Here is a 22,853-nt window from a genome sequence, read left to right on the forward strand (position 1 = left end):
AGAAGAGGCAGGGTCCAGGGGTAGAGTCAAGAAAAAAATCAATCCTAATTCATTACATTCCAACAAGCAATCCAAGCCCAGACTCCCCTTTAATTCTGTTAACTCTTAGGTAACACCAATTTAGTGCTGATTGTTAGTTGACTAGATTTTTGTGTATAGGAGTAGACCATAAATCATCTTAACCGGAACCTAATGTGTGGTCCTGATTCTTCATGCCTGGCAAAGACTGGCTTAGTGGAAATCAGCTATGTGCATGCAAGTTATGGTGATAGGCATGTGCCATATTTACTAATAAAACAATCTGGGGTGACGTGCCAGTGACAAAATGCCCAGAACCAACTCATATTTTAGTGACTTTTTTCGAACAGAACATGAAAAAGCACCATTTAGGCTCAACTTCAATATGCAACATGTATATTGATAAATAAAAGGTATAATTTTTCTTGGGACTGTACAACACACATTGGAGGAATAGATATTTTTTGTATCAAAAGTTGTGCTTCTTTTAAAGCTCAGATCAGAAGATGAGCTGGAATTAATTCATCCCCAACATTATACTTCTTTATGATGACTTTTTTTTGGAAGCAGCAGCATTCAAACATGCAATACTCTACCTGCATTCAGAAAGGTTATGCACAAATCAAAAATATTCCCTGTTTCTGAATGTACAGAAATGCCCATACCAATTCCATTGACTCTAAGCTGCCATGTGGCAGAAAAAGACACAGTATAACTTTAAATACATACAAGAGGAAATCTGTATTCCTTACCTGCCCAAAAAATCATCTTTATCTGGATCTTCATCATAAAGATCAACTTCTAGATCTTCACCGGGTACTTCATGAACAACAAACTGAAATGAATGAAAGCAAAATTAAGTAACAAAAGAGCTAGGAGGCCATGCCCACCCCAGCTCCAGCAATGCGGGGAAAAAAGTTGCAATACGTTGCGACATATCACGTGAAGCAGCAAGTTTGACACCCATGCACTAATGCATAAACAGACTTCTTGGTGAAACAGCAACAAACAACTTTCAAATATTCTTTAATTTATTATACATATATTATTATATATGGTTTAACTGAAAAGCTTTTTTCAAGAGAACTTATTAGAGTTATTCCAAAAGCTTCATGAAAAAGCCTTTCAAATAGCCTTTCTCACTTTCTTTAGAACAGGACAAAGCGGACAATATTTAAAATGGGTGGGGTTTTTTTCCTTTTGTAAATTAGTATTCCATTATTCCTGTAAACTGTTTACTCCTGTAGTTTGTAATTAATCCATTTCTGTTGCTGGCAACAAGACATATATTTTAATGACTTTTGGATGCTTAGGACTACAACACCCTTAGACATGAAGCAAAATGGCTGACATTCAGGGATTCTGGGAGTTGCAGTCAGAATATCTGAAAAGTATTTGGTTGCCTATTCCTGCTGAAATACTGTTTCCTCAATCACTTGATTATATTCCTTATTCAAAGTATTTACAGAAACAAAAAGTCTTTTGGAACATGTTTAGTTTCAAAAATACATTCAGATAGTCTGTATTCCTCTATTCACAAGGAGAAAAAAAAACTTCCCCTACATTCTGTGGGGCTTAATTTGGAGAAGGCATATATATATATATATATATATATATATATATATATATATATATATATATATATATATATATATATATATATATATATATATATATATATATATGCAAAACTCCAAGACCCAACCACTGACCTGTTTCAGCATTAGGACCTGATCTGGCATTATGTGAGTCAACCTCCACAACAATTTGTTTTTTTCCCCTTGTCCATTTCTCCCTTGCACTGTTTGAGATATGTACCATTTCAAATCTGCTACATAAGATTCAGGAGGTGGGTGATATTGCAAATAATCCCCAGCACTTTGTTTCTAAATAGACAAGGAGAAGTTTCACCTCAAACATTTCATTCCAGATGGGATTCAGATCTCTTTGTACTGTTTTGCTCCGGAGTTGCACCAGACCGACTCGAAGGAGAGCATAAGGATCCGACTTGCCCCTGATTGCCCCAAGGAAGTTGTCTTTTTGGACAAGATTTTCGGCTTCCAAAAGATACACTCTTAGGACTCCCTTGAAAACATATAATTGTTAAATATTATGTAGAATGTTCACCCCAGGGGATCTCTCTGATATATAGTATTATCAACATATCATAAAGGGAAGTGGGGAATGTCTCAAACCACAACCCACAGAAGCAATTTAAATGAGGTTTGCCAGCAGAACATTTAAATTTATTAGAAAAATCTATGTTGTTATTTTGCATTTTGCTTTTATTACGAGCCTTACATCAATCTCTAACGATCTTTCTTTGTGCCTCTTATTGTGGTGGATAAGAAGAAAAGCCAGTAAGTTTGCTGTTGATGATTCTCTGGTGAATTGGAGGAGGAGGGGGAGACACACAATGCCTTTTTTAAATTATTTACCAAAATAAACTTGCACTAATTATAAGTCTGCTGCGTATTTACTGAGCTTCACTCCCTCTGAGCTGATTCCCACCAGGCTTTTGTCTGCTCAAAAATTCTCTCCAAATCAGGATGGTTTTTTTTTATCAAAAGAAAGCTTTCCCAAACTTTTTAAAGTTATGTGATATTCTGGATAAAGAAAGGGACTGAAAAGAGATGAAAAGGCAAATAGCGACTATTAGTTAAGACAATTAGATAAATTTTTGCCCTATAACTTTCTCTCCGCTGTGCTAATTCAAATACAAACATGGGGCAAGTTTGTAATCTCCCCTTTAAGTGTCACTGTACTGCAGGTGTGTAAAAGAACAAACAAGTTGGGGTAAGCCTCATTCTTTAGAAGCATCCTTTTTTCTATATTTTGAGCCAGGCGTCTCACTAACGAAGAGCAACTCTGACCCCAGACTTACACGTGGAATCGGAAACCGCAACTGAGTCACATTCATGTTCTTTTTCAATGGGATGGTGACTCTATTTGGCAACACCAGCCGGGAAGCAATGAGATCTTGAATTAGCGAGTCTGACAATAAACTGAAATAATGAAGGAGACATTTAATTCAAAACAAAATGGAAGAGTATATGTGTGCCACACTGCTCTACTGAGTTTGTGACTATTGTATTATTTGTAGACTCCATCTTAGCAGACTGCCAAGGCCTGTTGCCCATCAAGAGATCTGGGATGCAGGGATGGGGGAGTAGAAGGGATGCGTGCTCAATTTTATTTTCAGCCTGAGAGTTTAGGATGCTTTGTTACAGACAGGTAAGTCATTTAAGACAGAACATCTTGTCTGCTGAAGAAAACATAGAAAACAAGGTGCAGATAAGCCCAAGCTAGTTATTTAATGCCTTCAACATGCACTTGACTCTGGCAAATGCCTGAACAAGTTCCTGCTGTTTTCTTGGCAAGATTTCCAGATGCAGCCTGTGCTTGTCTTCTTCCTAGAAGAGAGAGGGACTGGACCAATCCCCATCTGGCTTTGTGTTGAAGGCAGGACTTGAACTCACAGTCTCCTGGGTTCTAGGCTGGTGCTTTAACCACTATACCGGTGTTTCTCAACCTTGGCAACTTAAAAATGGTGGCTTTCAACTCCCAGAACTCTTATCACCAGCTGACTTTGCAGGCACTATATCTATATCCATTTGCATCTCATATTAAATTCTTTTATTTCAACAGCTTTTACTTTTTTATCAGTAAATATAAAACAACAAAACTCCTAACCCTAACAAATTGACGCATTACTTTTGTTCTGATGGGGCTAAAGTAGCAATGAAAGCAAAAATTCCCACTAGAAAGCAAATAGCTAAAATGGCCCTGACATTTCTAACTAAAATTACAAAACAAACTAAGAATCTACTGTATAAGATTCTGTGTGATCCCTACTTGCCAGAATGTCTATGAAGGACATAGCTTCTGTTTGATTGGTCCTGTGCTCACCCACAATAAGCTGTCCCTGTTGTAGAATTGCCATATAACATCTCTTCCATTTAACCTCCATTTTGATATTTTATGTATTTGGTATTGTTGTTTTAAATAATTCAAGGCGGTGAACATAATTAATACTCCTTTCTCCCTGTAACAATAACCTTGTGAGGTGGGCTGGGCTGAGTGTGACTGGCCCAAAGTCACCTAGCTGGTTTTTCATACCTAAGGCAGGACTAGAATTTACAGTCTCCTGGTTCCTATGACAGCACCTAAACCACTAAACCGGGTCTTTAATATTTAGATTGTTCCCACTCATTTGGAGGGAGGCACTTACCTAATGCCTGGAGCATCCAACAGATTTGTTAGCCCTGCCCAATTGATTTCCAAGTGCTACAATAAGAATTAAACCAACAACAAAAATGCAAGGTTAATAACTGAAAACAGAACTGGTTTTAAATTATTTGTCAAAGTCAGGAACATGGAAGACTGTTTACATCAAATTAGCCGTATGGTCCATGAGATCCTATTGGAAATGGCAGGAAAGGAACCTGCAATCTTTTCTCCATGCAGAGCATTATAGCATGCCATTGAAAAAGTCAAGACTATTGAGCATAATAAAATCACCATAATTATACAATAAAATGATTCAGACATTTGAGAGCATCTAATGAAGCATCTTTCATTCATCTGATATGTTTATGGTATTTTAATTCAGCATGATGAGTATTGTGTGGCTATTCTGAGTGAATTCAGACTGTCAACCACTCAAGCCTTGAGGAATTATGTGGTCATTTCTATTACCCACCAATTATAAAAGGCATTTTGGCCACTGCTACAATTTCCACGAGCAAGAAAACTAGCCATCTAGCAAGGCAGCCTCAGGGCAGCAACATAACTGAATGGTTTGCATTCAAAGGAGATGAATAAGCACCATCAAGACCTTGGTTCATTTCCTTCACTGGAGCCTGTCATTCTGACTGGATTCTTCTCATGCCCTTGCAATGAAAGGCTGAGACAATTGGCATGTGTCAATGTTCTAAACTTGACACATGTCCGTCAGATGTATGTACTTTGCTAATGGCAGAACTCCATAGCTGGTTTTAGGAATACCATGCATTCTGAGTGCTAAATTAACATAGCACTGCAAGGACCTTCTTCCCTGCTTCCTCCATGGGGTTGGAGATGACTACCAGGGGTTCAGAGACCTCTTCCACGAATCCTACAGTTCAGCAAAGCATCTCTTTCAATGCTTTTAGCCTTCTGAATTTTAACTGATGCTTGTTTTTCCTTGTAAATTTTAATTTGTTCTTAACTCTTCTCTTCAATTTGAATTTGGTTCATGGGTTTATATGGTTTTATTCTGTGCTGTAAAGCACCCAAAGTAACTTAAGTGTGATGGGCCGTGTAGAAATTTAATCAATAAAATACAAAAAATAAAATAAATACAGCGTATAGGTGAAGATGGTGTTTGAGCATGCAAGACTGTGAACATTAATTTTAGTGCAATGAGGCAGAGAGGAAGCTTAGAAATTTTAAGCCAAAGCAATTTTTGGAACTAATACTATTTTTCCCTTGTATAAAAAATAATTGAAAAGTCAGAGTGATGTATAGGTCTCTAGAGCACAATATAAAAGCTGTGATCTTATGCATAGTGGTGTGATAATAGAGGGTTTCAGATGGTGCCTTTTTCTTATCATCCTGTACCTTGGGTACACAGGCTGTATGTTAATCGAAATAGACTACCGATAGATTTACAGATTAGTTGGCTTCTGTAGCTCCCTCACCAGACACTGTTCAAATACATGAAACAATTTTTTCCCCATACTACAATTTTAAAGGGACGCGGTGGCTCAGTGGGTTAGGATGCTGAGCTCGTCGATCAGATGGTCGGCAGTTTGGCTTGTCGAATCCTGAGTGCCGCATTACAGAGTGAGCGCCTGTTACTCGTCCCAGCTTCTGCCAACCTAGCAGTTCAAAAGCACGTAAAAATGCAAGTAGAAAAATAGGGACCACTACGGTGGGAAGGTAACAGCGTTCCGTGTGCCTTTGGCGTCTAGTCATGCCAGCCACATGACCACGGAGTCGTCCTCGGACAAGCGCTGGCTCTTCGGCTTTGAAACAGAGATGAGCACCGGCCCCTAGAGTTGGAAATGACTAGCACGCATGTGCGGGGGAACCTTTACCTTTACCTTTTACAATTTTAATTTACAGTTGTATGGCAGTTTGCTGTGACAGTGTACTGAACATTTGGGAGGGAGGGAGGCACCCAAATTTTATGGTTTCACTAAAGACACCTAAAACGTTCAGCCTTGAAAACATAGTCCACGGATTTGGGGGAGACGCTAACCACTAGGAGTAGAAGTTTTATGAGATGGAATGAAATCCATTCATTAGATAGATTGGTTTATACTACTTGCATCTACATGGAGAAAATCAAAATCTCCTTTAATACAAAGCAAGAAAATAGGAGTAGAAATTACTTTCTCAATAGGTTAGGGATGGACTGAGGCAGGGGTAATGCAGTCCGCCTTACCTGAACGGTCTCATCTTCACCCTGAGGCAACCTAGCAGCACACATATGTCCTTTTAGAAATGGTTTCAGATATGTGAAACTCATGCTGAAGGAACTTGTGTTTTGGCTTAAGGTTTATTGATTTAAATGGGTCTTGAAAACTCATTTGGTTCTTGAAAGTTAACCTGAATACTTACTTACACTATTAAATGTTGGGTTATTTTTAAATGGCTTCATTTTACTTTAAAAAGGGCTATACTGGGTTACATAATATTCTAAATTGCTCTTTCAGTGCTGAGTGTATTCCTTAAAGTTTTCATACTTTTATTTCTAGCTCTCATGGAGGGTACTTCCTTGAAAAGCTACAGTGAAATATTTGGAGTTAAATTAACCGAACGTATTAAATACTACTATCTCTGAATGGTAGTATGTTGGCATGCTTTAAAGCTATCTTCCTGTTTGGTTTGGTATTCTTTGTTTAAAAGGATGTTTGGAAAGAAGAAATAATCTTCCTTATTTCAGAAGGACTTTCTCAATTCTATTATAAAACAGTATGTTTTGTTTTATAATAGACCAACGTGTAAATCAGCAGTGCTAACCTGGAAGGACACTATTTCTAAATTGGCAAAAAAATAAAAAAAACATGAAGAGTGCTAATTTGTTAATTTGACTTACAAATTAAAAGTCTTCTCATAAAATTTGTTGGCTGGAAAATGTGCTACCAGACTCCTGGTTAGTCTAACCCAGCTGTCCTCTTTCTGTTTCTATAATGGTGTATCAGAATTGACTTACAGGTTTCTGTAGAAAAAACATAGTTACTGCTCCAAAAAAGGGTACATCTGTCAGAAGGGGCTCCAGAATTACTCGTAATGTTCCATACAACTGCAAAAAAAAATTAAATGTTGATTTTTTTTTCCAGGAAGGAAAAAAATAGGAAATATCTGAAAAATGTTTCGTAAGTTGTTCTGTACCTACCTGTAGTCCTTTCACTCCTACTTTAAGCTTGGAGAGCTCCATGTGAATTTCACAATCCCCTATATAACTGAGAAGGTGTTTCAATTAGCCGGGTATTAATTAGGAGGGGGGAGAACAAAATAAAAGACAAAACATTGTATTTTCTTATTATTTTACAGAAATTTCTTGTATTGTAATAGTATGAGATGAAGAATAAACTCTGATTAAAAAGGCATAATAAGAACATGTATGAATACAGTTTTAGACCAGAGATACTATATCACATCACATTTGCTTTGTGAAGCAGATAATTTATTACAGTACTTTATTTTCTTATTATGGTAATGTTTTTCTGCTACACATAGCGTAATAAAGACCTTAACATTTATTCAATTATTTATTTGGGCATATCAAGTAATATATTTGCCAGATTAACCTAATTTCCTTTATTACTATGTAACTTTTAGGAAATCTGGTAAATTTGATAAATGTTATGTTTGTGTACGTATACAGTATATATATGAATGCGTAAATACATACACATACGTACATACAAACATCAAGAATCAGTGAAAATGTATCTACTTTTCTCCTTTGGTTGCCTTTTTTGCTAAGTAATAAGATACCATGCATTAATATCTTATTATTTTTATTTTTTCCTGCCATAAAAATCCCTTAATGAAAAACTATACAGAATTTACTAATTGCAATAATCAGAAAACACTCTGGAATTACAAAGAAAGATGATGACTCATTCAGATTCAAGCATTATACTGAAATAAGATTAACACCGCTTAATAATAGGGCTCCAATGGCATTCTGCAAATTATAATTCCTATTCTTGCTGCTTAAATATTGCAGAGAATTTGTAACAGGAATAGCGGTTCACACATAAAATACCTAAGAAAGGTCACTCGGGGGTCAACCAAAGTTCCCAATCTTTAAACTGTATCTAACATCAAGTATGCATGCACATGAGTTTATATTGCTGACTTCAACATATTGCAGATAAACAATAACTGTTGTCTAATAAATATTCTTCCTGCTTGATGGCAACAAAACTAATTCATTTGAATAGCAAAATAAATGGATAAATAAATAAATTATATGTGTGTGTGTGTGTGTGTGTGTGTGTGTGTGTGTGTGTGTTAAGTATTTGTCAAGGCTTTTGAATGCACCTTGCTAATTAACTCTTTCTTTCCTGCTTGGCCTAACCCAAGGCTATCCACAGGATATAGTCAACTTATGACAGCTCATTATTTGTGTAAATTATTCAAATTGCTAATAAAGAATTTGGGAGGCTGAGATGATCATTTTGAACTTCTTATGTTCTCATCAGTCGGTCATACCCTTTATCTGAGATTCAATATATATATATATATATATGATCACCAATATGTTGTTCCATACAAATTCCATGTTACAAGTCCCCCAACCGTACTGAACCTTCACACAAAACAGTTCTATCTTTGTCAAGTATGAACATTTAAATTTGAATGTGTTATAGGAACATTTGGGAATCCAAAAAACACAAAGGCATTGTAATAAATGTAGTATTGTCTTACAGCCAGGCCCATAAATAGCAAGAACTTTAGAGCCTTCTCCAAATCTCTTCTGGCCTGGTCTCTTATTTTTTTTATTTTTTTTTATTTATTTTAATTCCATTTATATCCCGCCCTTCTCCGAAGACTCAGGGCGGCTTACAAGCTTAGCAGTAGCCTTCATTCTATGTATGTGCCTGCTTATTAGGGCTTTCACACACCCCCAAGTGGCATTATTACAAAGTCAGCTTAATTGCCCCCAACAATCTGGGTCCTCTTCTGTTTTGGTCTAGTTACAGAGCTATTTACAGTCACTTTTACTTTCAGTCTTTGCTAATAATTGCACTGTCATGTCTTAGTGAAAAATTGGAAGCATTTCCAGGAAAGAAGCTAAGGTCAAGTTTAGTCCCATGTCACAACATCATGGAACTGTTTAAACTAAATATGCATTTCCTGTGTGTTCCTTTCTGCTATCAAAATGTTTTAACAGAGATGTCACGTTCTGCTGTCAAACTGTTTTTGCATTAACCGGATGACAGAATGCTTACTCAGCTCCTGCAGCCTTCTAGAATGTAAAAAGCCTTACTTAAGATTGTTTTGTTATTCCAAGGCAGCAAGAAGTAATAATTTCCTTTAGCACATCATCCAAAGTGTACTTGCAATGCAGTAAAAGATGTTTCAGTGATCAGTGTCCATTAGCAAAATCTAATTTTGTTTTCTTTTTTGAAACTACATGATTATTTTTCAAAAATAATAATGTTTGCCTGTGTAACCAAACAAAGCACGTGCAAATAAGTCTAACGAACATAAATAATTATAGAGTCTTTGGTGCTCTCTGGACTTGGTTGTTTGTTTGGGGACATTACCCAAGTAGGTAATATCATCAGTACTAGTGAGTGTGGGATTTGTTCCCTGTTTATATAAAATAGGTTGCCCTGCCAGTTTGGGTGGGGATATGGTTTTCTCCTTAGTTCATTGATTAGGATAATGTTTTCTGCTTGATTAATCCCATTGCACAACTTTCAACTATCTTTTTCTATGTGCAGAATGAGGCAGAAAGTCAGCATCCCCTGCCTTACCTTAAAATGTGCTAAGTCAAAAGGCCCATACAGGAAGGATGGAGATGGTCAGATATTTCTCCTGACATCATCAGTTCTGCCACTGGAAACTAAGTTACTAACATGGTTGGGTCTGGGAGTTGAAATCCATATATCTGGAAGTTCCCAGGTTGGTTTATTATCTCAAAAGCACCTTCCCCCAATGCTGTTAAGTTTATGTCTAAAATGGTCTCACTGACTAGACCAAACGTTTTGCCAATGCTGGATCAGATTGTGATGCAGCTTATCCATCATACCAGGTGAAGTTTCTTTAAGCATGGTTATAAAAGAGTATAAATCGGTAGGTTTGTACAACATGCAAACCATGCAAAATGAATTTATGTGAGCTGAGCAACACCATGCTGCCTGACAATCTGAAAACCAAAGTCCATACATTTATAAACAGCCAGGTTGGGGAAAGCTGTGAGAATGTGCCCGATTTCACTTCAACATGTGGCGAGCCGTGGAGTTTTACAGAGGGGACTTTTCCCTCTTACTCTTTTCAACCACCTCTGGACCTCTGCCTTCCAGTCCTGCTTTAATGGCTTGATGGGGCAGAATAGATTAAATTAGCAGTGGCAGGAAAAGGAGAAGATTGTCAGGGAAATAATTACTTCCCTATCAGAGGGCGACGAACCGTGGTTCATTTGATGCATGGTGAACATCAAGGAAAGAAATCCGAGGCATATTCTACTGTATATAAAGCTTTACTGGGAAAGCAAAAGAAAAGCTCCTAGCTGACTACATCTTCTCATCAGACAGAATACAAAATAAAAGTGAGAAAACTTTTTCTAGACATGCGCACTTAGTAGGACAAAACAGAGTAAAACCATAACATGGCTGGACATGTGACATTCACTATGGTTACATGATAAGATAGTAACACAGGTGCAGAGAGCAGGGGAAACTGTGCAGACAGAAATGAACAAAGCTGGCAAAACTAAAAAAAACGCAGTGACGAAGATAAGCCAAACAAAACTACCCAATGAAGTAGGATGGAGAGAATGGTTTCACATAACATGCTTACTTACATTGGTCACAAACCAGTGCCTGCATTTAGATTTATGTTGATTTTTTACTTTTTAAATAACTTCCTGTGTTACAACATAAGAGACATACCACTAACATCATGATTATGCAGTCATACATGGCAGACTGCTGGGCACATGCATGAGATACTTCAGTGGCATAAGTGGCATTGAGGCCTCGGTGAAATGAACCTGGGTTCCCACCTAATTTGCTAGATATAAGACTATGGTTTTAAAGTCTTTTGCAGGCCAAGAACATATTTGAAGGTATGTTCAAGGTATGTTTTCCTGGTTGTATCTACCTAACCTACTAAAGCAGAGAGGGACAGCAGGGGGTATTATTGTTTTTGTTTGTATGTATATTGGGTTCTTATTTTTTTGTAAGCCAGCCAGAGTCATTGAGAGTCAGTGGGCAGTCATACCAATTTTCTTAAATAAATAAATCTTTCCTTAGCCTTTGATTGGCTGGCTAAAAATAAACCAAAGCGTGAGTAAGGTGGGAAAAAACGGATATTAAATTACGGTATATTTAATTAATGGTATAGGGTCTCCTGCTTAAGCAGGGGTTTGGACTAGAAAACCTCCAAGCTCTGTTCTGACTGAAATTTAACGTCTTCATTATAATTTAACACTTAATCCAAGAAATTAGAATTCAAGAATTCTGAGTAATAGCAACTATAAGAAAATAGACAAACATAATAGAGGAATTCTAGCTAGCACTCTACTTTCAAATGAGACATCTAATTTCATTATGGTAGCAGCAAAACTTCCCACTTTTTCCATTCTTTTCCAAAGACAGGATATCTGTATCTCTTTTATTAGTATGCAAAATAACTTTCACTGTTAATTGTTAGTATTATACTCTGTGTATTTAATAATTTTCACTTTCCCAATGAAAATCACAATTCGGTGGGAACATCTGTCAAGCCTGCAGAAACCACACCCATAAGCTTGGAGAAATGCACCCCACATTATAATAGAAAGAATTTCTTCTAGGAAAGGTTCAACAAAACAAAGATGCATATTTCATAAGACTGCATGAAAAGTAAATTCCGCTGAACAGACAGTTATGTGCTGAGTACCATCATATTTGATCTTCCATCTTCAAGCAGTGAGAATTAGATCACATTACCATTACAGAGAACAAGGAAATAAATCATGTGGCCATATAATAATTTGTGGATCACTGAATGTAACGAAGGCACTTTTCACCAATATTTGAACAAGGCAATATTGAGGGATTAAGCAAACAAACAGAGTGTCAATTATCAGTAGCAACGCACTCAGGTTTATATGTATTGTAGGTAGCTATAAATATTGCACTTGCCTGTATCATAATCTAAACTACTTAAGATAAGCAAACATTGTAATGCGATAAACTAAATAATGGAGAAACAAAGACCGATAATGCTGTTCTAAGAGGAAGTTGGTAGTTTGTCATGTTGCCGCCATATTTTCCTATTAGCAACATGCATCTTGTTATCCCCGACAGTCTAAAGCACGGGTGTCAAACTTGCCACGTCACGTGACGTGTCGCAACATATCGCAACTTTTTTCCACATTGCCGGACAACGCATAAGAAGGTGGCTTGACGATTTGAATAGCTCCTCCTTTTTTTCTCTGAACTGGAGGAAGAGCTCATCACCTGCTCCCAATCAACATACAAAGATGTGTCCTCCAGGATGCCTAACTGGATGAGCTGGTTTTGAATCCTTTTCCCTTGACTAGGCATCCTCTGTGAATCACTGCAGGATTGTGGATTCCTGTCAAACAAGACAGGTCTATTTGCAATGGAAAACTACGTTCTCACTCAAACTCTAAGTGGGGAAAACACCCATATCACTTTTCCATAAAAGGAGCCAGAAGAGAAGCTGTCCAGTGCTAAACCAGCTTTCTCCTACAGCCAAATAGATTACTCTCCTGAAGTATGTCAACAATGCATGTTATAAAGAGGAGGTTTGAAAGCATTCAGGCAGTACTTAGCTAAACATGGCTTCATTGCGTTCTATATTTTTATATATTCAGGGCACCCAAGGGCATAAACATAGAATATCACAGATTCTTACATGCACAAAGTTCAAGGCAAATGCAATTGGCCACTACCATTATTACTTATTACTAATAATTACATGCCCAATCATTAATCTATTTCTAGACAGAAGCACAATAAACTTTCCACATCAAAAGTACTGACTTTTGCTATATTCATACCTAAGATTTTTTTTAAATGATTCTGTTCTTGTTTCAAGATATTCATTACATCTTGGTTTAATCAGATGCATATTCTCTGCTAAACGTGGACTATGTTGAACAAACTGCAGGCATCCAATCAGCCCATTTTTTCTTATAAATATAGCCTGCAATCATTATCGTTCCTGGATGGTCTCAATCTATGTTTCCCCATTTGAAGCAAACACCCATCTTTGTTCATTTGTTTGCATGTTGTACACTTAGAGAAACACCCCTCTAAACTCATGTTCATCATGCTAAATGTATCTTTGCAGGCCATGTGGTACCATAAGTTGTCTCTATTTCATTTTTATAGCATCATATAGCATCAAATATATTTGTAGGCATTTGACAAAGTAGACCACAACTTACTTCTTGGTAAACTAGAAAAATGTGGGATAGACTCACCACCAGATGGATTTGTAACTGGCTGACAAACTATACTCAGTGAGTAGTCCTTAATGGTACTACATCTACATGGAGGGAAGTAAGCAGTGGGGTACCACAAGGTTTCATCTCAGGCCTAGTACTCTTCAATAACTTCATAAATGTCTTATATGAGAGGATAGAAGGGGAACTCATCAAATTTGCAGATGACACTAAGCTGGCAGGAATAGCCAATACCCCAGAGGATAAGCTCAGGATCCAAAAAATCCTGACAGACTTGGACAATGGGCCTTATCCAACAACATGAAATTTAATGTGGAGAAAAGCAAGGTTTTACATCTAAGCAGGAAAAACCAAAGGCACAAGTACAGATTGAGTGAAATCTGGCTCAAAAATAGTAACTGAGAGGGGGACCTTAGAGTCCTAGTGGAAGATCACTTAAACACGAACCAGCAGTGTACGGTGGCAGCCAAAAAAGCTTATGCAATCCTTAGTTGCATAAATAGAGACATAGAATCAAAGTAACACGAAGTGTTAGTACCATTTTACAAAGCCTTAATAAGACCACACCTGGAATACCTCATCCAGTTTTGGTCACCACATTACAAAAAAGATGATGAGACTTTAAGAGCAACTAAGATGATTAAGGGCCTGGAAACAAATATGTATGAAGAACGGTTGCAGGAATTAGGTATGGCCAGTCTAGAGAAAAGAAGGACTAGGGGTGACATGATAGCAGTATTCCAGTAGTTGAGGGGCTGCCACAAACAAGAGGGGGTCAGCTTGTTTTCCAAAGCACCAGAAGGCAAGACAAGAAACAATGGATGGAAACTACTCAAGGAGAGAAGCAAGCTGGAATTAAGGGGAAACTTCCTAACAGTGAAAACAACTACCGTAAGCAGTGGAACAGTTTGCCTTCAGAAGGTGTAGATGTTTCATCACTGGAGCTTTTTAAGAAAAGACTGGACAGCCACCTGTCTGAAGTGCTATAGGGTCTCCTGCTTGAGCAGGGGGTTAAACTAAAAGACCTCCAAGATCCCTTCCAGCTCTATTCTGATCACTTTAGGAAAAGCAAAGCAATCACTATTAGCAACAAGATGCACAGAAAAAGTCACCGTTCACTGATTATTAGGAAGCCAATTGTGTGCTTTCCCAGTGGCGTAGCGTGGGTTGTCAGCACCCGGGGCAAGGCAAGTAATTTGCGCCCCCTAACCTGTGGATTTTAGCACTCGAGTCTTTTCCACTAGATTAAAGAAACCCTTACCCCCTAAGCACATGTATTGTTTGTTATGAAAATACTGATGTAATTAAAGTAAAATGCATCTAATGCACCCCCCCAGATGTTGCGCCCGGTGCGGCTGGCCCCCCTGCACCCCCCACGCTACGCCACTGTGCTTTCCCAATGATAAACCATAGGAAACAATGCAGTTCTATACTACCATATCTGCAAGTCCAGGATTACTTGTCTTCGATTAACTTCTTTGGTGTAGGTTTTCACTCCTTTAATTTTAGGGCACTGAAAACAAAGCATGCAATAGTATTACTGATGCTGCAATGAGAAATATATCAATAAGAAAGGCCCATGTAACTTAGCACAAATATAACAACAGCCAAACATCAAGCTAGAGCTATTGTAATTTTAAAAAAATCTGCAGAAAGAAAACAAAACAATGGGCAGGAGAGAAAGATTACAGAGTATTTTCTAATCTGCTACCCTTCAGAGGTATTGCAACTAAACCTGGTATCATTTCCAGTCACCAGGGAGTTCAAAGATTTTTCTCCAACACATCTGGGAGGCATCTTTTGAGGGAAGGCTGTACTGTACTGCAGCCACTAATTTTGCATTTTAAAATTCAAACAGCCAGAAATGTTAGCTGTTGAATTGAACAGAAAGAAACTCGAAATTTAAAAACTCCCTAAGAAAACAGAAATTCCAATTCCAATTTAAGATTACTGAACAAAATTAAGTCTTAATTAAGTAACTGAATTGACAATGCAAAACATTTTCTTTCAATAGTATTTTGTGCATTTTTAAAATAACAAAACAAAGGACCTTTACTCTTTTTGTATTAATAAAACTAGTGAATAATAAATGGAAAGAGGATTTTTTTTAAAACCATTGATAACCCTGATAAATACAGACTACTTGACAACAACTAGATATTCAGAACAGGGTGGGAGAAAACATCATAAGAGAAGTTAAGAGTACTGCCTCCTACCATAACAGGAGTTAAATTTTAAAGTTGTAGCATCTATTTGTTATTGTTTAATACTAGCATCTTGAGGACAACCTAGTACAATCTGAAAGATTCTGAGAATACAGTACCTATTTTGAATATAATGGACAAAAGTTCACAATCCTTTTGCACAAACATCTATTCTTTATTACCCTATCTGCACTTTTATCTTTCAGATGAGTAACTTAAGGAATGGGTTTGAACAGAATCATTTTATTGCAGCTATTATTAATAAAGTGAATATCATAAATCATTATATCACAAATCATCAGAGATTAATAAATGGATCCAGATCTATCTTAAGCCTAAATGAACACAGAAAATACACTCATAAAAAACTAGTCTGGATGTGGCAGTCATTTTCAAAGACATCACCTTACCTTATCTCCAAGATGGATTCTAGTAAATGTACATGTTTTCAGATGTTCATTCTTTCCTCTGATTTTTGGTTCAAGGATTTCCTTAAATGTTTTTTCCATAATTGCTCCAAAAAATGGCCAGAACTGTTCAACAATCTATTCATAAATCAACAAAAAGCTAAAATCACCACTTCTACATTACCATTGTTTACCATTTTTATTTGAAGACAAAATGCCAATTTTGGAAATGTCTTTTATGTTTCTCAAGTGATAGAACACACACTCTTTAGATGAAAATGAGCAGGTTAAATATTGTTGGGATTTTTGAATTCAAACTGATAGTCTCGGCATATTACACACCAGATTTAACTGCTGAAAAGAAGAAAGCTTGCATAATTGATGTGGCAATAAGTAGGGGATAGTAGAGTAGAAGACAAAAGAATTGAAGAAGACCACAAAGTAGGTCTGAAAATAAAAGCTAAAATATTATGGTGGTGGACCCCATGATTATTGGCATACTAGGTACCCTCTCATAAAATCTTGAACAACACTTAGAAAATCTGCACACTGACAAAGTTTCTATCTGTCAATTACAAAAGGCCACCCTGCTTGGATTCGCACCTATGACACAGAGATACATCACAACACCCTAGCTTCTTGGGAAGAATTGGATGTGTACGAAGGCCAACACCAGCTAAAGAACTGGAAGCTATGATTTTGCATTGTTGTGACAAGATTAGAAGATTCAGAAAAAATGATTTTCAAGCTTAAAATACATGTTTGACAATACTGCTTTAAGTTGTGAATTAGATTCCTTCATGATTTCCCTGGGCTGCATAAAATTTCCCAAAGTACTGAAAAATTTTCATCCCAGTCGCTCTCTCTCTCTCTCCCTCTTCTCGCTATTGCTATGCACTCCTAACATTAGACCCTGTAATTCAATATTTCACTTTTCCTCCGAATCTAACATGCAAATCTTATTACTTGGACATGGGGACATTTCATTCCATACGTCATACGAGATCAAAGTCTGGTGCTGATGACAACTTTTCCAGTCAGTTTACAGTAGTTTGAATGACACTGAGGATATTGTAGATTTGGGCCAGCAAGGAAGAGTCAGATGACTATAGAATAACTACCAGTTTTACGAAGATCTGCCTAAGAGCTTTCAGTGCTGAGCATATATTATAACATAAATGCTATGTCTAGTTAGTTTTGGTAACAATGATCGCTGCACAATTTGTTTTGGAGGGATCCTGGCAAAGGCAGATGGCAATGTTTTTTTCTTCAGCGGGAAGAGAATGCTGATCAAATAAACTTCAGGGCAAACCCTGAATGTGATACAAATGATACCCAACTTACCCCAGCCACTTAACTAGAGCAAACAAGCATATTCACGGGTGATTCAACAGCCAAGTTACAAAGCAAACTTTGAAGCAGAAGCATTTCAGCCTTATGCTTATCAGATAAAAGCTCCTTTCATATCCATTGCCTTACCTTGTTCAGCCATTCTACCCGTTCAACATCTGGGAAGTGTACCTGTAAAGCAAGGCAAAGAAGAAACAAGTGAAAATTGAATGGATTATGAGAATTACTAAGCAAGATGCAGGTAAAGTGATAGGACTAACAAAGGACTATTATAAAGGACTATTATATAGCATGATTCCATAGCAATACCAAAAGTGTCCCTACAAAATATAGTTCATTTTTAGATTTAGATCCATTATGAGACAATTACATTTACAAACCGAGCTCCATGCTGAAAATGGAAGACAAGATTAATTCAACTCAAAGAAAGAGCTATAGCGTTTAGAAAAGGCAACATTTTATATACAAGCAAACTAATTTCTGTTTTTCTGTTTATTATCTTGATGTTCAGGGGGTTACTTTTTATTCTATGTTAACTTAATTATTAGTTACTCCAGAAACAATCAATCAATCAATCAATCAATCAAATAAACCCAAAATTTAGTTTGTGAAACTTCCAGTTAAAAGTAAATTAAGCAATATTTCTGAAAAACACTTCTGTCTGACAGCTTCTTCTTCTGAGAATAGTCAATTGGAGTAAGTCAACCAACTATCCAGGAATTGACAATGGCATCTATAGAAGCCCACAATTACCCCTAACATGCAATCCAAGTTCTCACACATTTAAGAGTAGAGATCACTTAAATACTGGGATTTTTTTACCTTCAATTTTGGTCATTCATGCTAATGTGAAATAAAGGGATTTATTTCATCTTGTTAGCTTTATGCTAACTCTTCATAGTAAACCAGATTTATTGTACAGATAAAATTTGTGCACTGCAACTTATTAAAAAGTGAGCAACAATAAAGGCCTATTTTGTATTTACATCTTAAGGTAACCCTAGTAAGTAGAATTCCTTTTTCCTAAAGTCTGTGATCAAATATCTTAATTAAAAGGGCCATGCATTCTTAAAAAAAATTAACTGGAAGTCTGATCTAAATTAAGATTAGAGGATAATGTTTTTGCTTTTAATTGTATTAAATATTACAATTAGATAATAATTAAGATTTCTAAGTGCCACAGATAGCATACCTCATTATAAACAAACTTATGTAGCTTTAAAAAAACAAAAGGGAAAAATAACAACTTTTCTAAATAATATTCATATATTGGAAGTTCTTCACAATCAATGTTATTAATTTCTCTGTGCTTCTAAGTTTCCATTCACTTCATGAATAAAATGCCACACTAAGTCCCTGGTTATAGAAAAGGAAAGGGCTCCCTCTGTGGAGGTCTTTAAAATTTGATACATAATAAATAAAATTAAAAATATGATGAAAGCACAAATATAATTCATAAATAAAAGTATTATTACCAAAAGTTATAAGATTATGTACGGTATGCTTCCTACACTGGAGATACTTTTTAGTTGAGACATAATGGTAATAGTATGTTGGCTTACAGTACAAGCACTCTCTAAATTAGAGATCCTAGTTAATATAGAATAGTCTGAACATATTAATCCCCAAACGCATCTTATACACGGAAAAATACAGTAATTGAATCGCACCACTGGTACACCCTGTTTTAGAGATCCATGTCTCCCTTTAAAAAATGGCATTTTTCATTATCAGTCTATTTTATAGGAATGCCTGCATGGACAGTTAGCCTCTAATCAACCTAGGCAGTCTCTTGTTCATGATCTGTTACAGAAGCAAGAGAAAATTACAGGTGTAAGCAGAAACGGCAATGTCTTCACTGCCAGAGTTTTCTGTTACTCAGCAAAAAAAGTCATTAAAGGGATGGAACCATTGCAAGAAGCAGTCAAATGCTACTGATCAAGACCAGTACCCCACAGACATCCTTAACAATAATTTTGGAGGGAGAGACTACCTGTGGTCTGCTTGCATGGGAGAAGATATAATCAACCAAGCAAAAGTCACTGATGAGTAAACACGTTCCCTATCTTAGTATTAAGTGTACTTCCACCTTATCAGGTATCTGGTCTATGCAAGGAGGAAAGAAACCCATCTCTAATGGTACAGTGATTCACACGAGATTGCTTTGTAATGCAAAACAAAAATGCAAAGTAAATGAAATGATGAGCCATGTCTGATTTACAGTACTCTAGGTATTTCCTTAGAATGTGAAGTGGGCCTTAGAAAAACTGAGCAACAAAGCTAGTGGAGGTGACAGTATTTCAGCTAAGCTATTCAAAATCTTAAAAGACAATGCAGTAAAAGTGCTACACTCAATTTGCCAGCAAATTTGGAAAACTCAACAGTGGCCACAGGATTGGAAAAGATCAGTTTACATTCCAATTCCAAAGAAAGACAGTGCCAAAGAATGTTCAAACTATCGCACCATTGCACTCATTTCACATGCTAGTAAAGTTATGCTTAAAATCCTACAAGCTAGACTCCAGCAGTATGTGGATCGAGAACTACCAGAAGTACAGGCAGGATTTCGAAGAGGCAGAGGAACTAGAGATCAAATTGCCAACATACGCTGGATCATGGAGAAAGCTAGGGAGTTCCAGAAAAACATCTACTTCTGCTTCATTGACTATGCTAAAGCCTTTGATTATGTGGATCACAACAAACTGTGGCAAGTTCTTAAAGAGATGGGAGTACCAGACCATCTTATTTGTCTCCTGAGAAACCTATATGTGGGCCAAGAAGCAACAGTGAGAACTGGACACGGAACCACTGATTGGTTCAAAATTGGGAAAGGAGTCCGGCAAGGCTGTATACTGTCACCCTGCCTATTTAACTTATATGCAGAGCACATCATGAGAAAGACAGGGCTAGATGAATCAAAAGTTGGAATTAAGATGGCTGGGAGAAATATTAACAACCTAAGATATGCAAAAGGGACGTGGTGGCTCAGTGGGTTAGGATGCTGAGCTTGTCGATCAGAAGGTCGGCAGTTTGGCGGGTCAAATCCCGAGTGCCGCGTAACAGAGTAAGCGCCTGTAACTCGTCCCAGCTTCTGCCAACCTAGCAGTTCGAAAGCACGTAAAAATGCAAGTAGACAAATAGGGACCACTACGGTGGGAAGGTAACAGCGTTCCATGCGCCTTTGGCGTCTAGTCATGCCGGCCACATGACCACAGAGACGTCCTCGGACAAGCGCTGGCTCTTCAGCTTTGAAATGGAGATGAGCACCGGCCCCTAGAGTCGGAAACGACTAGCACGCATGTGCGGGGGAACCTTTACCTTTACCTTTTTAAGATATGCAGATGATACCACTCTAATGGCAGAAAGTGAAGAGGAACTGATGAGCCTCTTGTTGCGGGTGAAGAAGGAGAGTCCAAAAGTTGGGTTGAAACTTAACATTAAGAAAACCAAGATCATGGCATCCGGCCCTCTCAATTCCTGTCAAATAGATGGGGAAGAAATGGAGGTAGTGACAGATTTTATTTTCCTGGGCTCCAAGATCACTGCAGATGGGGACTGTAGCCAAGAAATTAAAAGACGCTTGCTCCTAGGGAATAAAGCAATGGCAAATCTAGACAGCACACTAAAAAGCAGAGACATCACCCTGCTAACAAAAGTGCGTATAGTCAAGGCTATGGTCTTCCCAATTGCAATGTATGGCAGTGAAAGTTGGACCATAAGAAAGGCTGAGCGCCAAAGAATTGAAGCCTTTGAACTATGGTGCTGGAGAAGACTCCTGCGAGTCCCTTGGACTGCAAGGCGATCAAACCGGTCAGTCCTAGAGGAGATCAACCCTGACTGCTCTTTAGAAGGCCAGATCCTGAAATTGAAACTCAAATACTTTGGCCACCTAATGAGAAGGAAGGACTCACTCGAAAGAGCCTAATGCTGGGAAAGATTGAGGGCAAGAGAAGAAGGGGACGACAGAGAATGAGGTGGCTGGAGGGAGTCACTGAAGCAGTAGGCGTGAGCTTAAATGGACTCCAGAAGATGGTAGAGGACAGGAAGGCCTGGAGGAACGTTGTCCATGGGGTCGCAATGGGTCGGACACGACTTCGCAGCTAACAACAACAACAAGGTATTTCCTACTCAGCCTCAGTATTCCTCACCTTTAACAGAGGAGCAGAGCAAACAGAAAGACTTGACCCCTAAGGCAGTTTTAAAAAGTGTTTGTTAGAATACCTGATATGAACTGATGCAAATGTAGGCTTAATCTGTACTTCTATATAGTTTATCCAGTCACACAGAGCCCAAGCTTCATTTTGTTCTTGATCTCACCCGTGACTTTGTATTTCTCTCCAGATGGACTATCAGGATGAAGCCCTGCCCAGTCAGAATTCGACTATGCCACTCATGATCTTAGCTAGTTCATAACACAAGGAAATATTTATCACTGCTGGTATACTATAAAAGAATAACATGCATAAAACAGCCAGGTGTTTTGTGATAATTCCACAGGTTTTGATGCGTGTTTGATTATCTGTCAGGTTGTCCCCCTGAATTCTGAACCAGCAGTGGAGAATGGCAAGTCCCCTCCCTAAAAGAAGAAGGATGGAGAAGCACCATTGCACTGCCAAGTCTCCCAACCTGAGGTGTCACATGGGCTTCTTGGTGGGAGGGGGTAAGTTTTCCCTACTTGATACTATTTAATACCAGTACCAAGCAACAGAGAGGGAGACAATGAAAGCTTCTGGAGATACCAGGTCCAGAGGCTCATTTGCCCCTGGACAGCAAGCCCCCTCAGCTCCCAGGTTGTCCCTCAGGCCAGAAAGTAAGAGCCAAAGTCTGTTTTGCGCTACTCAAAGTGAGAGCCAAAGTCTCTTTTGCGCTACTCACCCAGGCCGGGAGCTGCTGGAGGGCGATCCCTTGGCTGATCGCTTGCTTCTCATCCTCAGCCAGCCCGAAGGCTGCCAAGAGCCGGGACTGCTTCTCCCGCCGGTTCCTTCTCCACCACATCCAGATGAACAAGCCGACCAGCACCCAGATCGTACTGAGCCCCAGGTAGCCGGCCAGGTAGACCGGCGCCAGGCACAGCACCGCCCGGCCGGCGAAGGCACTCAGCTCACGGAGCAGCGGGGGAAGAGGCTTCGCTTCCCACCGCCAAAGTCGGTCTTCGCTCGGCTCCAGCTCCGCGGCGCTCGAGGCAGCAGAGTCCGCCTGCCCCGCGGCCGCAGCCGCCGGCTGCAT

The 22,853-nt window shown here is 38.2% G+C and overlaps 1 protein-coding gene across 1 annotated transcript in view; it reads right to left on the reverse strand.

Moving 5' to 3' along the window:
- The window catches only part of ESYT3 (extended synaptotagmin 3), a gene marked incomplete at its 5' end in the record, with an annotated part of 42,585 nt that extends 19,732 nt beyond the window's left edge, over positions 1–22,853 (reverse strand). The window contains 10 exons of the mRNA XM_083350370.1: positions 771–853; positions 1,930–2,103; positions 2,903–3,023; positions 4,250–4,305; positions 7,220–7,309; positions 7,403–7,469; positions 15,103–15,179; positions 16,281–16,415; positions 17,757–17,798; positions 22,503–22,853. Coding sequence (XP_083206496.1) covers positions 771–853; positions 1,930–2,103; positions 2,903–3,023; positions 4,250–4,305; positions 7,220–7,309; positions 7,403–7,469; positions 15,103–15,179; positions 16,281–16,415; positions 17,757–17,798; positions 22,503–22,853 — 1,196 coding nt within the window. The remainder of the gene's footprint in view (positions 1–770; positions 854–1,929; positions 2,104–2,902; positions 3,024–4,249; positions 4,306–7,219; positions 7,310–7,402; positions 7,470–15,102; positions 15,180–16,280; positions 16,416–17,756; positions 17,799–22,502) is intronic.

The sequence above is a fragment of the Vipera ursinii genome (genome assembly GCF_947247035.1).
Source record: "Vipera ursinii genome assembly, chromosome: 1".
NCBI classification, from domain to species: Eukaryota; Metazoa; Chordata; class Lepidosauria; order Squamata; family Viperidae; genus Vipera; species Vipera ursinii.